This window comes from Nicotiana tomentosiformis, chromosome 2, assembly GCF_000390325.3.
Source record: "Nicotiana tomentosiformis chromosome 2, ASM39032v3, whole genome shotgun sequence".
NCBI lineage: Eukaryota > Viridiplantae > Streptophyta > Magnoliopsida > Solanales > Solanaceae > Nicotiana > Nicotiana tomentosiformis.
In genome coordinates, this window is record NC_090813.1 from 19462332 (window position 1) to 19482451 (window position 20120).

At 36.0% G+C, this 20120-nt stretch overlaps 1 protein-coding gene across 1 annotated transcript; it reads left to right on the forward strand.

Annotated features, from left to right (window-relative positions):
* Positions 1-17594: 17594 nt before the first annotated feature.
* On the forward strand, positions 17595-19112 carry LOC104097594 (transcription factor RAX2-like). Its single transcript, XM_009604177.4, has 3 exons — positions 17595-17867; positions 18065-18194; positions 18412-19112. Exons 1-3 carry the CDS (start codon positions 17732-17734, stop codon positions 19004-19006), a joined length of 861 nt encoding a protein of 286 aa, XP_009602472.1. The 5' UTR covers positions 17595-17731; the 3' UTR covers positions 19007-19112.
* The last annotated feature ends 1008 nt before the right edge of the window (positions 19113-20120 follow it).

Below are 20120 nucleotides of genomic sequence, written 5' to 3' on the forward strand. Positions count from 1 at the left end.
CCAGGCCAGCTGTAGCTGCCGATCCTCAGAAACTATTGGACAGATGGACTAAACTACATCCTCCTGTCTTCGAGGGTGAGCGACATGAGGATCCACAGGATTTCATTGATCGTTGCAAGGATAGACTGTACAACATGAGGATATTGGAATCCCATGGGGTTGATTTCGCTACTTTTCAGCTAGAGGGTAGAGCCCGTAGATGGTGGCAGTCTTATGCTCTTGGCAGACCAGCAGATTCTCCTCCCATGACTTGGGACAGGTTCACCCGTATCTTCTTGGACAGGTATATTCCACCCTCCCAGAGGGAAGAGTTGCGATTTCAGTTTGAGCAGCTCCAGCAGGGTCAGATGTCAGTGACTGATTATGAGGCAAGGTTTTCTGAATTATCTCGCCATGCACTAATGATACTCCCTACTGAGGCGGAGAGAGTGCGAAGGTTTGCAGCTGGTTTACATACTGGTATTCAGGCCACTATGGCTCGAGAGGTTGAGATGGGTACTTCTTATGAGCGAGTTGTGGAGATAGCCCGGAGGATGAGGATGTACGTCAGCGGAGCCGAGAGCAGATTATGAGAGATAAGCGGTTCAGGTACTCTGGAGAGTTCAGAGGTGCTCCGTTCGGGGGCAGAGGTCAGTTCGTGAGGGGACAGTCCAGCAGACCCCCATATCCAGCACCACCACCTCCTCGAGGTGCTCCAGTATGACCTTATTTCAGTGCTATACCAGAGAGTTCTTATCGCCCACCAGCTATTCAGGGTTCTTTCCGTGGGTATTTAGGTCCCCAGGGCCAGACACTTAGTCAGTAACCCATCGCACTGAAGAGTTGTTACGAGTGCGGGGATCCCAGTCACATGCGGAGGTTTTGCCCCAGGCTTCGGGGTAGACCAGTACAGTAGGGTCAGCAGCCTATGCTTACCGGACCAGTTGCTCCACCAGTAGTCCGACCACCCAGAGGTGGAGGACAGGTGGGTAGGGGCCGTCCTAGAGGTGGAGGTCAGCCAGGCGGAGGCCAGACAGTTGGCGCTCCAGCTCGGTTCTATGTTTTTCCGACTAGACCAGATGCAAAGGCCTCAGGTGCCGTGATTATAGGTATTATTTCTGTTTGTGGCAAAGATGCCTCAGTATTATTTGATCCAGGATCTACGTATTCATATGTGTCATCTCTATTTGCTCCATTCCTGGGTGTTTCTCGTGAGTCCTTGAGTACTCTTGTTTATGTGTCCACTCTTGTGGGCGATTCTGTTATTGTGAACCAGATCTACCGATCCTGTATTATTATATTCTGTGGTTATGAAACTAGAGCATATCTCCTATTGCTTGAGATGACCGATTTTGAAATTATTCTGGGTATGGACTGGTTATATCCATATCATGCTATTCTAGATTGTCATGCCAAGACTGTTACCTTGGCTATTCCAATATTGCCTAAGCTGGAGTGGAAGGGTTCACCTGTTAGTTCATTTAATCGAGTTATTTCTTTTATAAAGGCTCAACACATGGTTGAGAAGGGTTGTTTGGCTTATCTAGCCTATGTTCGGGATACTACTGCAGAGACTCCGGCTATTGATTCAGTTCCTGTAGTTCGGGAGTTCCCCGATGTATTTCCGTTAGATCTTCCAGTTATGCCACATGATCGTGATATTGATTTCCGTATTGACTTGGCTTCAGATACCCAGCCTATATCTATCCCACCGTATCTCATGGCTCCGAAAGAATTGAAAGAATTGAAAGAACAGCTTGAAGAGTTACTAGCTAAAGGGTTTGTCAGACCGAGTGTATTGCCTTGGGGTGCACCAGTATTATTTGTGATTCGGGATTCAGATGTTCCGAAGACTGCTTTTCGTACTAGATATGGTCATTATGAGTTTCTGGTAATATCTTTTGGTTTAACTAATGCCCCGGCAACATTTATGGATCTGATGAACAGGGTATTCAGGCCATATATTGACTCATTTGTCATTGTCTTCATTGATGACATTCTGATCTACTCACGTAGTAAGGAGGAGCATGAGCATCATATGAGAGTAGTGCTTCAGACATTGCGGGAACAAAAGTTATATGCTAAGTTCTCTAAATGTGAGTTTTGGCTAGAGACTGTAGCATTTTTGGGACATATCGTATCGGGCGAAGGTATTAAAGCTGATCCCAAATGGATTGAGGCAGTTCAGAATTGGCATCGTCCCACTTCGGTGATGGAGATCAGGAGTTTTCTGGGTTTGATAGGTTATTATCGTCGGTTCGTGAAAGGTTTTTCATCTATTGCAACACCTTTGACCAAATTAACCCAGAAGGGTGCTCCTTTCCGATGGTCCGATGATTGTGAGGTGAGCTTTCAGAAGCTCAAGACATCATTGACTACAACACCAGTGTTAGTGTTGCCTTCCGATTCGGGGATATATACAGTGTATTGCGACGCTTCGCACGTTGGCTTGGGTTGTGTATTGATGCAGGAAGGGAAAGTTATTGCATATGCTTAACGTCAGCTGAAGCCCCACGAAAATAATTGCCCGGTATATGATTTGGAGTTAGCTGCGATTGTTCACGCTCTTAACATTTGGAGGCATTATCTTTATGGGGTGTCTATTGAAGTTTACACTGATCATCGCAGTTTGCAGCATTTGTTCAAGCAGAGGGACCTAAATTTGAGACAGCGCAGATGGCTGGAGTTACTAAAAGATTATGATATTACTATCTTGTATCATCCGGGCAAAGCAAATGTGGTTGCAGATACCTTGAGCAGAAAGGCGGAGAGTATGGGTAGTTTGTCTTTCATTTCAGCAGAGGAAAGGCCATTAGCCATAGATATTCAATCCTTGGCTAATAGACTTGTGAGGCTGGATATTTCAGAGCCCAGCCGAGTTCTTGCATGTGTTGTGGCTTGGTCTTCACTATTTGAACAGATCAAGGCTCGCCAGTATGATGACCCACACCTGGTGGTTCTTCGTGAAACGGTACTACAAGGTGGTACCAAGGAAGTCACTATTGGTGCAGATGGTGTTCTACGACTCCAGGATCGTCTGTGTGTTCCTAATGTGGATGAACTGAGGAAAAAGATCATGGAGGAGGCACACAGTTCTCGATATTCTATTCATCCAGGTGCTATGAAGATGTATCGTGACTTGAGGCAGCATTATTGGTGGCGACGAATGAAAAAGGACATAGTTAAGTATGTAGCTCGGTGTCTAAATTGCCAGCAAGTTAAATATGAGCACTAGAGGCCAGGTGGCCTACTTCAGCAGATGACTATACCAGAGTGGAAATGGGAACGAATTACTATGGATTTTGAAGTTGGGTTGCCGCGGACCTTGAGGAAGTTTGATGCAGTTTGGGTGATTGTTGACAGGTTGACTAAGTCGGTACATTTTATTCCTGTTGTGACTACGTATACTTCAGAGAGGTTGGCCCAGATTTATATTCAGGAGATAGTTCAGTTGTACGGTGTGCCAATTTCCATCATATCATATAGAGGCCCTCAGTTTAATTCACATTTCTGGAGAGCAGTACAGAGTGAGTTGGGGACCCGTGTAGAGCTCAGCACAGCCTTTCATCCGCAGACTGATGGACAGTCAGAGAGGACAATTCAGATTTTGGAGGATATGCTCAGGGCATGTGTTATTGACTTTGGAGGTTAGTGGGATCGTTTCCTGCCTTTGGCTGAGTTTGCTTATAATAACAGTTACCAATCCAGCATTGAGATGGCTCCATTTGAGGCTTTATATGGTCGGCGATGTCGTTCACCTATCGGATGGTTTGAGCCAGGTGAGGCTAAGTTATATGGTACTGATTTTGTAAGGGATGCCTTGGAAAAGGTAAAGTTGATTCAGGAGCAACTTCATACAGCACAGTCCAGACAAAAGAGTTACGCGGATCAGAAAGCGCGTGATATATCATTTATGGTAGGTGAAAAAGTTCTCTTAAAGGTTTTGCCGATGAAGGGAATTTTGAGATTCGGTAAGAAGGGCAAGTTGAGCCCAAGGTTTATAGGCCCATTTGAGGTGTTGAAACGAGTTGGGGAGGTTGCTTATGAGCTTGCATTGTCTCCCAGCCTATCGGGAGTTCATCCGATTTTTCACGTATCTATGCTCCAGAAGTATTATGCCGACCTATCATATGTGTTAGACTTCAGCACAGTTCAGCTAGATAATAACTTGGGTTATGAAGAGGAGGCAATTGCCATTGTTGATAAACAGGTTCGCCAGTTGAGGTCCAAGAGGGTTTCTACAGTAAAAGTCCATTGGAGGGGCCAACCAGTCGAGGAAGCGACTTGGGAGGCCGAGAAAAACATGCGGAGCAGATATCCAGACTTATTCAGCACTTCAGGTATAATTCTAAACTCGTTCGAGGACGAACGTTTGTTTAAGAGGTGGAGAATGTGATGACCCAAAATGTCATCTTTAAATTTAATAATTAATTATGTGTTCTAAGACCTCAAAAAGTACTATTTATCATTCTTTGACTTGCGTGCGCAATCCGTAAAATTTCATGAAAAGTTTTTATGTGAAAAATGGATTAAAATGTGGATTAGAGCTTTAAAACTCAATTGAGTTGACTTTGGTCAACATTTTGAGCAAACGGACTCGGATCAGTATTTTAACAGTTCCGGTAGGTCCGTATCGTGATTTGGGACTTGGGCGTATGCCCGGAATCAAATTTCGAGGTCCCTAGCCCGAGATATGGAATTTTGAAGAAAAATTAAAATGTTTAAGTTCGAATAGTGACCGGATGTCTAATTATGTGAAAAAGACCCCGAAATAGAATTTTGATGATTCCAACAGCTCCGTATGGTGATTTTGGACTTAGGAGCGTGTTCGGAATTTTATTTGAAAGTCCGTAGTCAAATTAGGCTTGAAATGGCTAAAAACAAGAATTTAAGTTTGGAAGTTTGACCGATGAGTTGACTTTTTGATACCGGAGTCGGAATCCAGTTTCGAAGGCTGCTGGGCAGTTTTATAAAAAGAGGGCATTCGTCCCATTTGCCATTTTTGACGAACTTGAGCTTGAGCAGAGACGACTTTTGGCATAATTTCAAGGGAAAAATATTGGGGTAAGTGATTCTAACTCGGATTTGGTCTACATATACAAGTATATCATTGTTTTCACAATTTAATTAGTGTTTTGAGATTGAAATTTGAAAAAGTTTAGAAATCTCATAGAAACGAAATTTTGAGATTTCGGTATCGATTCGGAGTCGGATTTGAGTGAAACTGGTATGGTTGGACTCATAATTGAATGGGTTATCGGATTTCATAACTTTCGCCAGATTTCGAGATAAGGGCCCCGCGGGCGAATTTTTAATTAATTTCGGAATTTTTATTAAAAATGTAGTATTTCCTTATAGAATTTATTTCCTATAATATTTAGTGATTGTATCGAATTATTTTGGCTAGATTCGAACCAGACGGAGTTGGATAATCGTGGAAAAGGCCTTATAGTGGATTAAATTGGAGCAAGATGAGGTAAGTCTCTTGTCTAATCTTGTGAGGGGAAAATTACCTCATAGGTGATTAAGATTAAACAATTGTTGCTAAATTGTGGGGACTACGTACACACGAGGTGACGAGAGTTCGTGCGTAGCTACTATTAATGCTAAAATCCGGGTAGTTTAGGACTCAAAGCATGCCTTACTTGTGTAAATTGTATTCTTTGATTAATTAATATTAATTGATATATATGAATATATTGTGAATTGTTAGATAAAGATATTAAAGGATGGAAATCTCATATGCTTAATTTTTGTTTAAATCAATTAATTGTTAAAAGAAATTGTTCTCCTCCCAAATTTATCTTATAATAAACATACTCTCCTTCCGGAAGCACATAAGAAAATGTCCTCCTTTCTTGTGGAGCGGGCCGAACGCCTCGGCAGGATAGATGCATCTATGGATCGCGCCGCACGTCCCTCGGCAGTGTACACGACACTCTGGATCAGGTCGTACGTCCTCGGTAGAAATCGTGCTTAAATAATAATAATTACACGATACTTTAATAATTTATTTCAGCTTGTGAAGCTAAGTAATAAATTGAAAATCCTTGAAATTTAATGAATTATTATTCTTGCTTGTTTAGGAATTAATTGTTACTCCTGTAAATGAGATTTAATTGATAAATTAAAATTTATTTGAATTGAAGGAATTTAATTAATATATTAAGAATTGTTACATTTGAAGGAATTTGATTATTTTCGCTGATTAAATAAATTATTTGTAAATTCTGTAAATTATGCTGATTTAAATATCCTAGTTTTATTTCAATTATTATTGACCCATAGTGAGTGTCAAAGTCGGTCATCTCGTCTCTACCACTTCGAGATTAGGCTTGATACTTACTGGGTACACGTTGTTCACATACTCATACTACACTTGATGCACTTTTTGTGCAGGATCTGAGACAGGTACTAGTGGAGGACCTATCATCACATACCCACGTCATCCCGAGGCGTAGTGGTGAGCTGCCTTTCTGAGCCGTTCTGCAGCTACCAGTGTCTCTTCTTATATTTATATTCTGTCTATTTCATTTCAGACAGTATTTGGAGTTTTGTATAATCTACTATATGCTCATGCACTTGTGACACCGGGTCTTGGCATACATATTGGTAGAAGTTGGTATTTTATTATTTTCTTGGAATAAAAGTTTAACCAATGTACGATTGACTTATTAGTTGGCTTGCCTAGCTGTAGTGTTGGGCGCCATCACGACCTATATGTGAAATTGGGTCGTGACACCACGTGTCGCAGCCCACAGAGTCTCCATCATATTCATTTACTTTATCCTGTCTAATTTACATTCCAGACAGATGTTGTATTATTATTGTACTCCTTAGTAAATGCCCATGCAATTGTGACACCGGATTTTGGGATATTCTAGTAGATGTTAATGGTTTTGCATTAATATTGTCACCTTTTTTTTTTGTGTCTTACTAAAATTGCATGTATCCATGATTTTAAATGCATTATATTCTTTATTTAAAAGAACTTATGATTTCAAAAGTAATAAAATGAATAGCTACTTAGATGGTTCACGACCTATAGTGAGTTTTGGGTCGGGACAACTTTTTATGGAGTTAGAGAGGGCAATTAAAAAGAATGGCAAAAAAGGTATAAAATAATTATGTCTACGATAAGAAAGAAGAAGAAGAAGAAGAAGAAGAAGAAGAAGAAGAAGATGATGATGATGAAGAAGAAGAAGAAGATGGGGGTAGGGTGGGGGTGAAGAAGAAAAGGATGAGGGAGTGAGGAAGAAGGAGAAAAAAGGGGCTCCGCCATTTTATGTTTTTTGTTATTTACGCGCTTATAAGAAGAAGAAGAAGAAGAAGATGATGATGGGGGTAGGGTGGGGGTGAAGAAGAAAGGGATGAGGGGGTGAGGAAGAAGGAGAAAAAAGGGGGCACCTCCATTTTATGTTTTTTGTTATTTACGCGCTTATAATTTTTATTTTTATTTTTTTCTACATTAGTTATTAGGGGAAAATTAATTTACTCCAAATACGTTTAGGAAGGGTAAATAAACGCTAGTAAAATTTCAATGTTCAATCGAGTTATCCTAACAAGTATACGGGAAACTTTGTGCTCGGAGTTTCTTCTTCTTCTTAGTTACAAAATAGGTTTGTTAAATTTATTGTTGTTTTGACAATTTGATGATTGCGATTTGTTCTTATGATATTTGAAAGTTATGTTTCAAATTTAGGCTCATTTGAAGTAAATTTGGGCATTGAACCATGTATAGGATTGTTAAAATTCGTAAAATAAGTTTATGTTTCAGAACTTAAGATTTGAAATCTGAAGTTGCATTCAATAGATTGAACTACTTAAGATTCGAATTTCTGAATTTGCATTTGAAAGATCGAAGAACCTTAGATTTGACTGCTGAAATTGTATTAAAGAGATTGAACTACAGTCAAACCTCTCTATAACAGCCTCGTTTGTTCCGAATATGTTATAGCGAAGTATTGTTATAGAGAACATATATTATAACATAACATAAAAATTGATTCCGAAAAAGCTTGGCTTTTATAGTGAAGTATTGTTATATAGGGATGTTGTTATAGAGAGGGTTGACTGTACTTCAGATTCGAATTTCTGAAGTTGCATTAGAAAGATAGAAGAACTTCATATTTGATTTCTGAAGTTGCATTGAAGAGATTGAACTACTTCAGCTCTGAGCGGGTACACTTTGACAAAATTTGTGCAATACGAATATAACTTCAATGGTGGCCTCAAAAGTAAGTATATATGAAAATGTCCCGCTATTTGTGTACTTCTCCCACAGGCGTGTCAAATTGGGATTCTCTCCAAAAGCTGGCGCATTCACTTTGTCCGGGCCAGCCTATTTGATCGTATGGTATCATGGGCTAATATCAGTAGATCCAATAATTCCTTAAATCTCTACTTGGTTTAGTCTTGGACTGTTTCTGTATTCGCACAATCAAAAGAAGTCTTTGATAAAAAGGAGATGTCAAATGGACGGTTAATATAATTGGTTGAATCAATAAACGAATTATAACTAACAAGCTCGAAGTTTGGCCGAGTCACAACAGATATATTGAGCAATAAGCAATAGTTCGATACGTAGAAGTGAAAGTGGATTAGTGGGTTAAAGTTTTATTTGTGCCATATTGGGCATTGATATGAGTATTTGCAAGCATTATTGGCTTGTTATATTTTGGGGAATCTACACAAAATATCCATAAAACATAAACTAATTATCTATCCTCAAACTAATTACAAAGACTACCCATACGGTTAAAAATAATTATCCGCCCCTCCACTTATGTTTAGCCAAGACGTTGCATTCACAAATCATGACGTCATTGTTGTTATGATCATCTTCCCCCATTTTTCACTTATGTGCTTAACTCATTATTTAGTACAACTATTTATAGAGATTATGGAGAAATCAATATTGTCCTAACATATATGATGAAAATATATCCTTTTTGTGGATACTCACAGGGAATGGTCTGAGCTTAAGCATTTATACTTGTAGCCCGAATGTGATTTTTAAGTAAGATATTATACTATAGTAAAAGAAAAGATATTAATCATACTGAAATTTGGATTCATTTGGAGCTGATTTGAGGTGCTTGGGATTGAATTTTTAAAGACCCACCATTATTGAGTTTGAAGCTTTTGAATTGAAATTTTAACTTTAAGATTTGTTGTTTGATTCAAAGTAGATATTTTAAAAAAGTTATTTATAGTATCTTTAGAAAGTTCATACTGGAGATTTTTGAAGATTTATTATTAGAAAAAATCAAATGCACAATTGAAGGACCTTGAAACTGAAAACACATATAGTGGGCTCGTTGAGTTTGTAGTTGTCTTGAGCTGATTCTGCTTGTTATTTGAAATATTGATTAGAAGTTGTAGCAAAAGCTTGAGCCAATTTGATAGAGATTTTGCAGTAGAGTTGTAAAATTTGGGTTGAAATTAAATTGAACTAGCAAAGATGATGGATTTGTACTGTATAACAAAATGGTATACATGTATACCACTTTACTATATAATTTTTAATTTATATAATTTATTCCAACAGTATACTCTTATAATATACAGTATAGTGTAATATTATACCGTTATAATTTGGTCATTTTTAAATTTATTGAAATTTTTTATTGGGATCTTTTTAAATGTTTAATGGAGTTTTCATGCCTTTTTCAAAATTTTATTAAACAAAAATATTTTCTTTTAAATGTTGAATGGAGGTTGTGTCTAAAGTTGAGCCAATTTGGTGGATTGTTTGCACTTGGGTTGAAATTGAGTTGAACTACAGAAGAAGATGAATCTATATTATATACCAAAATAATATACTTGTATATCAGTTTGGTATCATAAAGGACTGGACTCTTTTTTGAAGGAATTAACCAGAACTCTATCTTGTAAGTATATAATATATACCATGTGGGTATCATAGAGGACTGACGAGTATTTTTTTTTGTTAAAGGAATGAACTAGTTCTCTATGATACCATGTTAGTATATGATATATACCAGGTTGGTATCTTTTTCATTGGAATCTTTTTCAATATTTCAATAGAGTTTTCACGCCTTTTTTTTTTCTTAAACAAAAATACTTATGTTGAAATGTTGAATGGAGGTTGTGGCTAAATTTTAAGCTAATTTGGTGGAGATTTTGCCCTAGAGCTGTGAAATTTGGGTTGAAATTAAGTTGAAGTAGCGAAGTAGAAGAATTTGTATTGTATACCAAAATAGTATACTTGTATATCAGTTTGGTATCATAGAGGACCGGGCTCATTTTTGAAAGAATTAACCAGAAATCTATCTTGTCAATATATAATATATACCATGTGGGTATCATAGAGGATTGACGAGTATTTTTTCTGTTAAAGGAATGAACTAGTCCTCTATGATACCCTGTTAGTATATGATATATACCAAGTTGGTATCTTTTTTATTGGAATCTTTTTCAATTTTTCAATAGAGTTTTTACGTCTTTTTTTAATTTTTTCTTAAACAAAAATACTTAGTTTTAAATGTTGAATGCAGGATGTGGCTAAATTTTAAGCTAATTTGGTGGATATTTTGCACTAGAGCTGTGAAATTTGGGTTGAAATTAAGTTGAGGTAGCGAAGTAGAAGAATTTGTATTGTATACCAAAATGGTATACTTGTATATCAGTTTGGTATTATAGAGGACTAGGCTCTTTTTTAAAGGAATTGACCAGAACTCTATTTTGTCAGTATATAATATATATCATGTGGGTATCATAGAGTACTGGCAAGTATTTTTTTTGTTGAAGGAATGAACCAGTCCTCTATGAGACCTTGTTAGCATATGTTATATACCAGATTGGTATCATCAAGACTGAGTGTTATTTTGGAAGGACTGCCACATTATATCATGTCTGTATGGTATAGACCATAAAGGTATCATAGAGAACTGAGTGTATTTCTGGAAAGAATGAACCAGACCTCTATGATACCTTGTCAGTATATGATAATATACCATGTGAGTATCATAGTATGCTATAACAATATACTTCAATTGCTACTAATATGCTATTTTTCGTATACTATATGCTAAAGTAAGTTATTTTTTGATAATTAGTATAAGAAAAATTAAATAAAATAAAAAGATATACTATATCGGTTATTATTTTATTGATATTTTTTTTATTGATATAGTAAAAAAAAGGGAGAGAAAAAAGAACAAAAATAAAGGAGCCAAAAAGATGTGTAGAATTAGATTATGAGGAAAAATAGGAAATACAGAAAAAATAATTTAAAAATAATAAAAATAATATTAGAAAAGGAGAAAAAAGAAAAAAATGCAATGAAAAAAGAGAAGAAAACACATGTATAAGTTGTTCTATTAATTGATTTAGAGAAAAAAGTGAGATAAAAGACATAAGGCATATTATATCAGTTATATTAAAAAATAGTGAATAAATATTTACTATATTAATTATCTTTTATTACTGTATAAAATAAAGAAGAATAAAGAAAGAGAACAAAAAAATGAATGCGATTAGATTATGTAGGAAAAAAAAGAGTAAAATGAAATTAGAAAAGGAACAAGAAATAGAGAAAAATGAACAAAAGGAAAGAAACAAAATAAAAATAAAGGAGCCAAAATTATGGATTCAAATTATGGTAAAAAAGAAAATAAAATAAAAAACAATATGATTGAAAAACTATTTGTGATATTTCCATATCTATAAGTGGTCTTCTTGATTATTTCAAATGCCATCTAAATATATAAGTGGTCTTCTTGATTATCGTCACGATCCAAATCCTAACCTGTTGTGATGGCACCTATCGATGGTACTAGACAAGACGTCATTTCGAAATACTCCAAATATTTAACAGAAAAATAAATCAAGATATTTGAAATAGGCAAAGTTTTCATGGGGGGGGGGGGGGGGGCAAAACCCAAAACACAAGTGCGAAAATAACTCCCAATATCGGGGTGTCACTAAGTCATGAGCATCTATACATAATCAGTCTAGAAATGAAATGACTGCAACAGTTTGGATCCAAATACAACGAAAGAAAGGATAAGGAGGGAGAAACATGGACTGCGAACGCCAGACAGCTACCTCGATATCTCCTACGGTCAGCTACACGAAATATCAACACTCTCCGCGTCCAAAAACTCGTGGATCTGCACATATGGGAAAAGGTTACGGCGTTTGTTACACCCTATATTTTTGTACGTAAAAATGCATCGTAAGCAAATTTCTATAACACATGAAGAGCATATAGTTAACAACAAATTTATTCACCTTCTCAGTTTCACGGAATGGACCAAGTCACAATTCTCACGGTGCACGCCCACACGCCCGTCACCTAGCATGTGTGTCACCTCCAAAACAATCATATAACACCAAAATTCGGGTTTCATACCCTCAGGACCAGATTTAAAACTGTTACTTACCTCAATCCGAGCAAAACTCTACTCCAATATGCCTTCGCCTCGCGAATCGGCCTCCAAACATCTCGAATCTAGTCACAAGCAGTACAATACAATCAATAAGGACTAAAGGAATCAACTCCACAAGAAAAATACGAAATTATAAGCCAAAATCCGAAATTGGTCAAAAGTTGGCCCCGAGCCCATCGAAATCCGACAAAAGTCATAAAACCCAAGAGCCCATTCACTCACGAGTCTAACTATGCCAAATTTATCAAAATCCGACATCAAATGGCCATTCAATTCCCCAAAATTAACTCTCCAAATTTCTAGCCTCAAATCCCCAAATTTCACCTCAAAAACACACCAACTAGGTGAAAAATCGGTGGAAAAATATCATTATTAAAGAAAAATGAACACAAGGAAATTACCTCAGTAATCTCTTCAAAAACCCTCTCAAAAACCTCCAAAGTCCGAGCTCAAAATGATGAAAAAGGTGAAAATCTCGAAGTCTCGCATTTATAGGTTCTGCCTAGGTCTTCCACACCCGCGACAACTTAGTCGCTTCTGTGGTCTCGCAGGTGTGCCCCAGAGCCCGCTTCTGCATCTAACTTCGCACTTGCGTCCCTTTTTCCGCTCCAGCGGACTCTCTTCTATGAGATAATTCTCCGCTTCTGCGGAGTCAAGCTTCAAGGCCAAATCCGCTTCTGCGGCCCTTCTGCCGCATCTACGGTCACGCAGATACGCGAAAGCCATCGCACCTGCGACCTTCTGCTGCATCACTCCTTGGCCGCTTCTGCGGGCACGCGCCTGCGGTTCCCACTCTGCAGGTGCGATTATACCAGCTTAAACTTCCCAAAAACTCAACTTTCGTCATTTCAAGCCTAATTCCACTACGGACCTCCAAATCACAATCCTGACACGCTCCTAAGTCCAAAATCACCTAACGGATCTAACGGAACCATCAAAATTCAAATCCGAGGTCGTTTATACATAAATCGATATTCGGTCGACTTTTTCAACTTAAGTTTTCAATTATTAGACTAAGTGTCTCAATTCACTCTGAAATCTCTCTGGGCCCGAACCAACCAACCCGATAAGTCATAAAATAATAGTGAAACATAAAAATGAGCAGAAAAGGGGAACGAGACTACAACTCTCGAAACGACCGGCCGGGTCGTTACAATTATTTCAAATGCCATCAAAATATATAAGTGGTCTTCTTGATTATTATAAATTAAAATTATTTTAAAATATTATTTTCTATAGATACCTTTTATATTTTATAGCAAAATAGGTATTTATGGTATATACTACCATTGAGGCATGAAATATGCTATTTATGCTTTTCCTCTCTCTTTCTTTCAATTAACACAAGATTCTCTCTCAGTTGTTTTCTTCTTTATTTCTCTCTCTTCCTTCTATCTTTTTCTTTCAATTAACACACGATTCTCTCTCAAAATCCCAACAAAATTTTTCTTCTCTCTCTCTCTCTCTCTCTCTCTCTCTCTCTCTCTCTCTGTTCGAGCAGAATACCTGCTTAGTTTATATGTCGGATATTACAATAGATTTGTACAATTAGTTTTTACGCTGGATATTTGCAATGGATTTGTACTGCAATATTAGAAAGAAAGAGACTGTGAATTTCTCTACGCTGAATATTGCAATGGATTCCTCTACACGAATACTGCAATAATTTTTACGCCGGAGAAGATTTGAGGGCCGAAATTTTTGTTCGTCTCCATTTTTAGTTTTAATACGATGTATACAATATTTTATTTGGCCGAAAAATGCCATATTCGACGAATTTTCTTCCCTTCTTTGCTATTTAGTCACATACAATGATACAAACACGTTGTATTCTGTATAAATTCACTCAAATATATTGTATTTTGGTATAAATATATTATTTTTTGCCTGTATTTATGTATTTCGAAGGTTTGTATTTTTTTAATACAGCTGAATACACATGTATTCATGCATGAATACACATGTATTCATGCGTGAATACAAGATATAAATATTGAAATACACTGAATACAAACATTAAAATAGAACAGAATATAAACAGTAAATATATTTAATTTCAAAATATAGTGAAATACAGTAAAATATACTGAATACATATAGAAATACAGTTAATATAATCAATGAAATATATTGAATACAACAGTAATGACATGTATTAGAAATAACTAAAATGATGCTAATACAAATTCATTTGAATACAATGAATATAAAATAGCGAATACAGTAAATACAAACATTGAATGAATGCAACAGTAAAAAAATATTGAAATACACTAAATACTAAAGTTAAATACAACTAATAAATTATTCTAATTAATTGAGTTGATAATGAGGCATGTGAGAATTGATTTTGTTAAGTTATATTAGGAGTGTATCACGCTAATTGATATTATTTCCGTTATTAGACAGTTGGATATACCTATTTTTAAGGTGATTGTCGTTATTATATTCATGAATACATGGCGCGAATATATTTGAATACATGCGCGTACATCTGGACTGCCCTGATTTTAGGCGCTTTTTGCAGCGCGAATACATGTGATTACATGCGCGTACAACTAGACTACCCTAATTTTAGGCGCTTTTTGTTGCTGTATTCATGAATACAGCAGCGAGCATACATGTGAATACATGCACGTACAGCTGGACTGCCCTGATTTTAGGCGCTTTTATACAGCAACACGGATACATGTGAATACTTGCGCGTACAGCTGGACTGCCCTGATTTTAGGCGTTTTTTGTTGCTGTATTCATGAATACAGCCGCGCGAATACATCGAATACACTACCGTAACAACTGAATAGTAGCTATATGAAATAATTATGTATATGATAGGAATAGAAAGTTAATAGCAACAAAACAACAGTGATTTCTAAAAATTCCTCGATTTCAAATGCCATCTACCTTTTACCAAATTTGCCCAACAACTTTTGGAAACCAATAATGTTGAGTAATTTAATTTTCATGAATACAAACGTAAGAGCAAGCTAAGTAAGTACATTTGAGAACACCGAAATCAACTGCTTGACAGCTTAAATAATTTGGATAGCAAATACCAAAGTCAAGTTGATAGTAAACAATAGTAAGTATGTAGTATTTTATTAGTCCAGTATGTGTAGTTCATTTAATCTTAACTTGCCTCGACACGCCATGTGTTGTTTATTGAGCAACTTTCTACCTCCTTATTCCTTTTTTCGGCCATTATTTTCAAATATTGAAGATTCCAAGGCCAAGAAGATAGATAAAACCACCCCCTCCACCCACCCCCCAAAAACCAACGAAAAACAGTCACTTGCTAAAAATGTTTTCTTATATTTATCTTTCACCCGGTGTCCACGTGTCCGGTACTCCTGATTCGCGCTGCGCAACACATGTTAGAGGGGAAGTGCTCTCTATCAAAAATTTTGGTCTAGGACACGAACCTGATAACTTTAGTTAAAGATGGAATGATCATATTCATCCCACTATAATCCTTGCTAGTGTTTAAAATAATTTCATTAAAAATGAATAACTTCCTAAAATTTTAAAAACATAAATAAAAAAGGATAACTTCCTAAAAATTTTAAAAACATAAATATAAAGATGACGATAATTCTTTTTTTTTTGGGGGGGGGGGAGTCAAAACTTAATTAAGGGGTTGCATTTATGGGTATTAAAATACATAGTACAATATTATTGCAATAATGCATACGGAATACTATATTAGTCAAAGGTGAGTTTGTTCTTTTGTTGTGTATTCCACCAATTTAATCCCTTCTCACTCCCCCCCCCCACCCCCCCACCCCACCCCCACCCAACATAGCCTTAATCTTTTTCAGAATGCATGTAATTGGGCAGTTGCGGTAGTTTTTCTGTTTTCTTTTTTAATAAAAAATAATTAGCGTAATTTTATTAAGTTGTTCATATTGACTATAATTTATATGAAGTTTACCTTAGGAAGATTAGAATAAAAATCGGTAAAGAAATTAGACCCAATATCATAATTAACATGCAAAGGAAAATTGAAATAAACTAATTACAATTTGAACAAAATCTTTATACTAAGTACAACCATAAGTCTAGACATTGCTAATTTCTTCAAAATTTATACTCTCCTCATACTCCAATATATCAAGCTGAATGTCAGTTTTTACTAGCAAATTCACTCATAATTAATCTCATATTCGAGCCTGTCACTAATTGTCACCCAAATGAATCTTAATTCCTGGTAATAATATTTTACTTTATACTTGTTTACCCAAAAACCGGATAGAATTGAATTTATACGTAGTTCTAAGGATACGTGGTATAACTTGGTACAAATTGAAAAAAATAAGTAAAGATATATCGAATATTAACTGTAAAAAGGAATGAATACAAACCCAAATTGAGTAGAGAATGATTGATAAGTGAACAGGATGAATCAATATCAAAAACCCAAAAAAGGATAATATTTGCTAGATGTTATATAAATTTCAATAAAATCTGAATCTGAGAATGTATGAATGTATGAATCAATCACTACCCTTTACAAATGATAGCAACTCTTAATATAGTGGAGGAATCCTACTTTGGATATAATTAAAAATACATAGTGGGGATCCCGCGATAGATTAATTAATTAGCTTTTCCTTGATTCAAGCCGTGATTCTCTCCCCAAATGCGGCTATAACGCCTTTTTTGTTCCTTGGCTCGGTCTCGATCTTAGTCGGTCTCTGGGTCTCGAGCTCGACCTTGACTCAATCTCGGTATTGATCGGTCTCTGGGTCTCGAGCTCAACCTTGACTCGATCTCGGTACTGATCGGTATCTGGGTCTCGAGCTCGACCTTCCAACTTCACATCACAGCTCGATATTATAATGACGAATCTCGGTTCATCAAGCTCCAATCTTGATTAGTCACACGAAGGACAAACTCGATTTTGACCGTATACAATACTATCTGTACTGTTCATATATGTGGTATAAAAAAAAAGTTTAACGTATAAAAATTTACACTATTAGATCACTTGACAGATAAATATAACTAACTATTTATAATAATAAGTATGAATTAGTTTCCTATATATTAAGCAGGTAACCTGATACAATAGGTTAAAATGAACCGATAATATAAAAATTCTTTATCGTATATAAGTAAGAGGACCAATGGAAGGTTTCTTTTTGTGCAAATAATATATTATGGTTGAAACTTCAACTAATCACTCAAGAGTAGTGTTAGATAATTGAAGTTTAAGGTCTGTCCTTTGACTTATGTATCTTTCTGATCAATAAATATATACTACTGTTTGCTTTTTCAAAACCAGTCATCTAAGGCAGACCATATTAAAAAACAAGCAGAAAGTAGAAATCATCAAGATGGGGAGAGCTCCTTGTTGTGACAAAGAAAATGTGAAAAGAGGGCCATGGTCTCCTGAAGAAGATGCAAAACTAAAAGAGTATATAGACAAATATGGTACTGGTGGAAACTGGATTGCTCTTCCACAAAAAGCTGGTATCTTCAATAATATATTGATTGTTCAGTGTTTTATGGTTGAATTCTATATACATGTGCAAAAAGCAAGTATAGATAGAGTTAGATATACATTTTAGAACCTATTCTCCCGACTTAGAACTCACAACATCTAAATTTTGGATCTGTTATGTCACTTAAACGAGTTATTAATTCGTTGCATGATTACTTGTTATCAGGGCTGAGAAGATGTGGAAAGAGCAGCAGATTGAGATGGTTAAACTATCTTAGACCCAACATTAAACATGGAGAGTTTTCAGATGAAGACGACAAAGTAATTTGCAGCCTTTATGCTAAGATTGGAAGCAGGTATGTTCTATTACTTTCTCCATCTCATAAAAGATGAAGTAGAGGAGGTTAGAGGCGGACTTAGAGTATCAAGTGTGCGTTTTCTGAACCTATCATTTTCATTATAGACCATAGATAATTTTGTGTGTAAAACTAGAAAAAGTAGAATAAATATTACATGTTGAACTAATATTTTCAAAAGACTCATAAAATTTAAATCTTGAATTTGCCTATACAGATGGTCAATAATAGCTGCTCAGCTACCAGGCAGGACAGACAATGATATCAAGAACTACTGGAATACCAAGCTCAAGAAGAAACTCATGCCTCTTGTCTCTTCACCTCAACAAATTAGGCCATTTCACCAAACTACATGTCATTCATCAATTTCACCTCTTCAAGCTAATTCATCCCTAGTTTCATCACTATATTCTTCTATATCACCAGCTCTTTCATTAGCAACAACAGCTCATAAATATACAAGTAGCCATTTTTATCCCACTTCAACAGCTACAAATTTCCCAGGCTATGAAACCAATATTATATCTACCCAATCAAGCAGTTTCTTGAGTACTTGTAGTTGTTCAAGTGGAGGTGAAAAATTGGTTAGCTATTTAAATGATGGGGTAGATGAGAAACAGAATAGTTCTAAGTTCTCAATTACAAATGGTAGTACTAATAAATATGCTGAAGAAAAGCCAAGTGGAAAGGGTTGTTATGAAGAGGAAAATCAATTAGAGTGTAGTTTGGAGGAGATTAAGCAGCTAATTAGCACTACTAGCATTTATAACAACTACACCAACTTCTTTCTTGATGAAAATAGGACAGAATAAAAAGTCATATGATGTACACTAATGATTATGATCATGAAAGAGTGATGAACAATATAATGCTGACTGTTTGACTTCAAATCAGAAGAGTTCAAACAGGTTTTTTTTATTCGAGTTATGTATATTGACATGTAAAGATTCTTTAGACGATCAGTGAATTCGAATATGTGATAACAGTTGGTTATCAGTTTAACCAATTACCAATTAATGTTTATCAAAAGATTTATCTATAATTATCAATTAATTAATCTGGTTGATAAATAGTTTTATACCGTCGCTGAATTGAGCTTAAATATATTTTTGTTTGTATAGTTAAAACTTTAGTTTAATTTGTGCATGTGTTACTACTGCTGTCCTAACTTCAAGTATTCAGATGTACAATGTACCAGAAATTAGAGAAACCATCAGTTCACCGTTCAAATTTCAAACTGAAATTAAATATGCACAATTTTTTGTCTTCTCCATTGCAGTCTCCCCGTTTTATTTATTTATTATTTTTATTGTTTTGCTTTATTTAAGACAAGAGTGAGTTGCTCTGGTGGTAAGCACACTCCATTTACAACCAAAAGGTTGTGAGTTCGAGTCACCCCAAGAGCAAGGTGGAGAGTTCTTTGAGGGAGGGAGCCGAGGGTGTATCAAAAACAGCCTCTCTACCCCAGGGTAGAGGTAAGGTCTGCTTTATTCCTTTAAATTCGAGGGAAGTCTACTTGGGTGCTCATGGTCTAAATATTTTCTGTTAATCCGGTTCCAATTTTGAGATTTTTACATGGCTGAGCATTTTTTTAAAATTATTTAACAAAATGATATTAATTTTAGTTTATTCCTTAAATAGCAATTTTTTTTACAATCTTAGCATACTGTAAAGATTATGCCACAATTAATGAATGCACAAATTAAGGAATGCCACTAAATAAGGAATTTAATATAACTGACTTTTCTCTATCTCACTTTAGGTTTGGGTGGTGGGGATCATTTTTCAATCTACATATATTCTTTTCAAATATTACCTAATAATTTTGCTATTCCAATTTTTTTCCGCCTTCAAGCTACTTCTTCTTTGTATATACACAGTGGCGGAGCCAGGATTTTCACTAAGGAGAGTCAAAATATAAAGAAA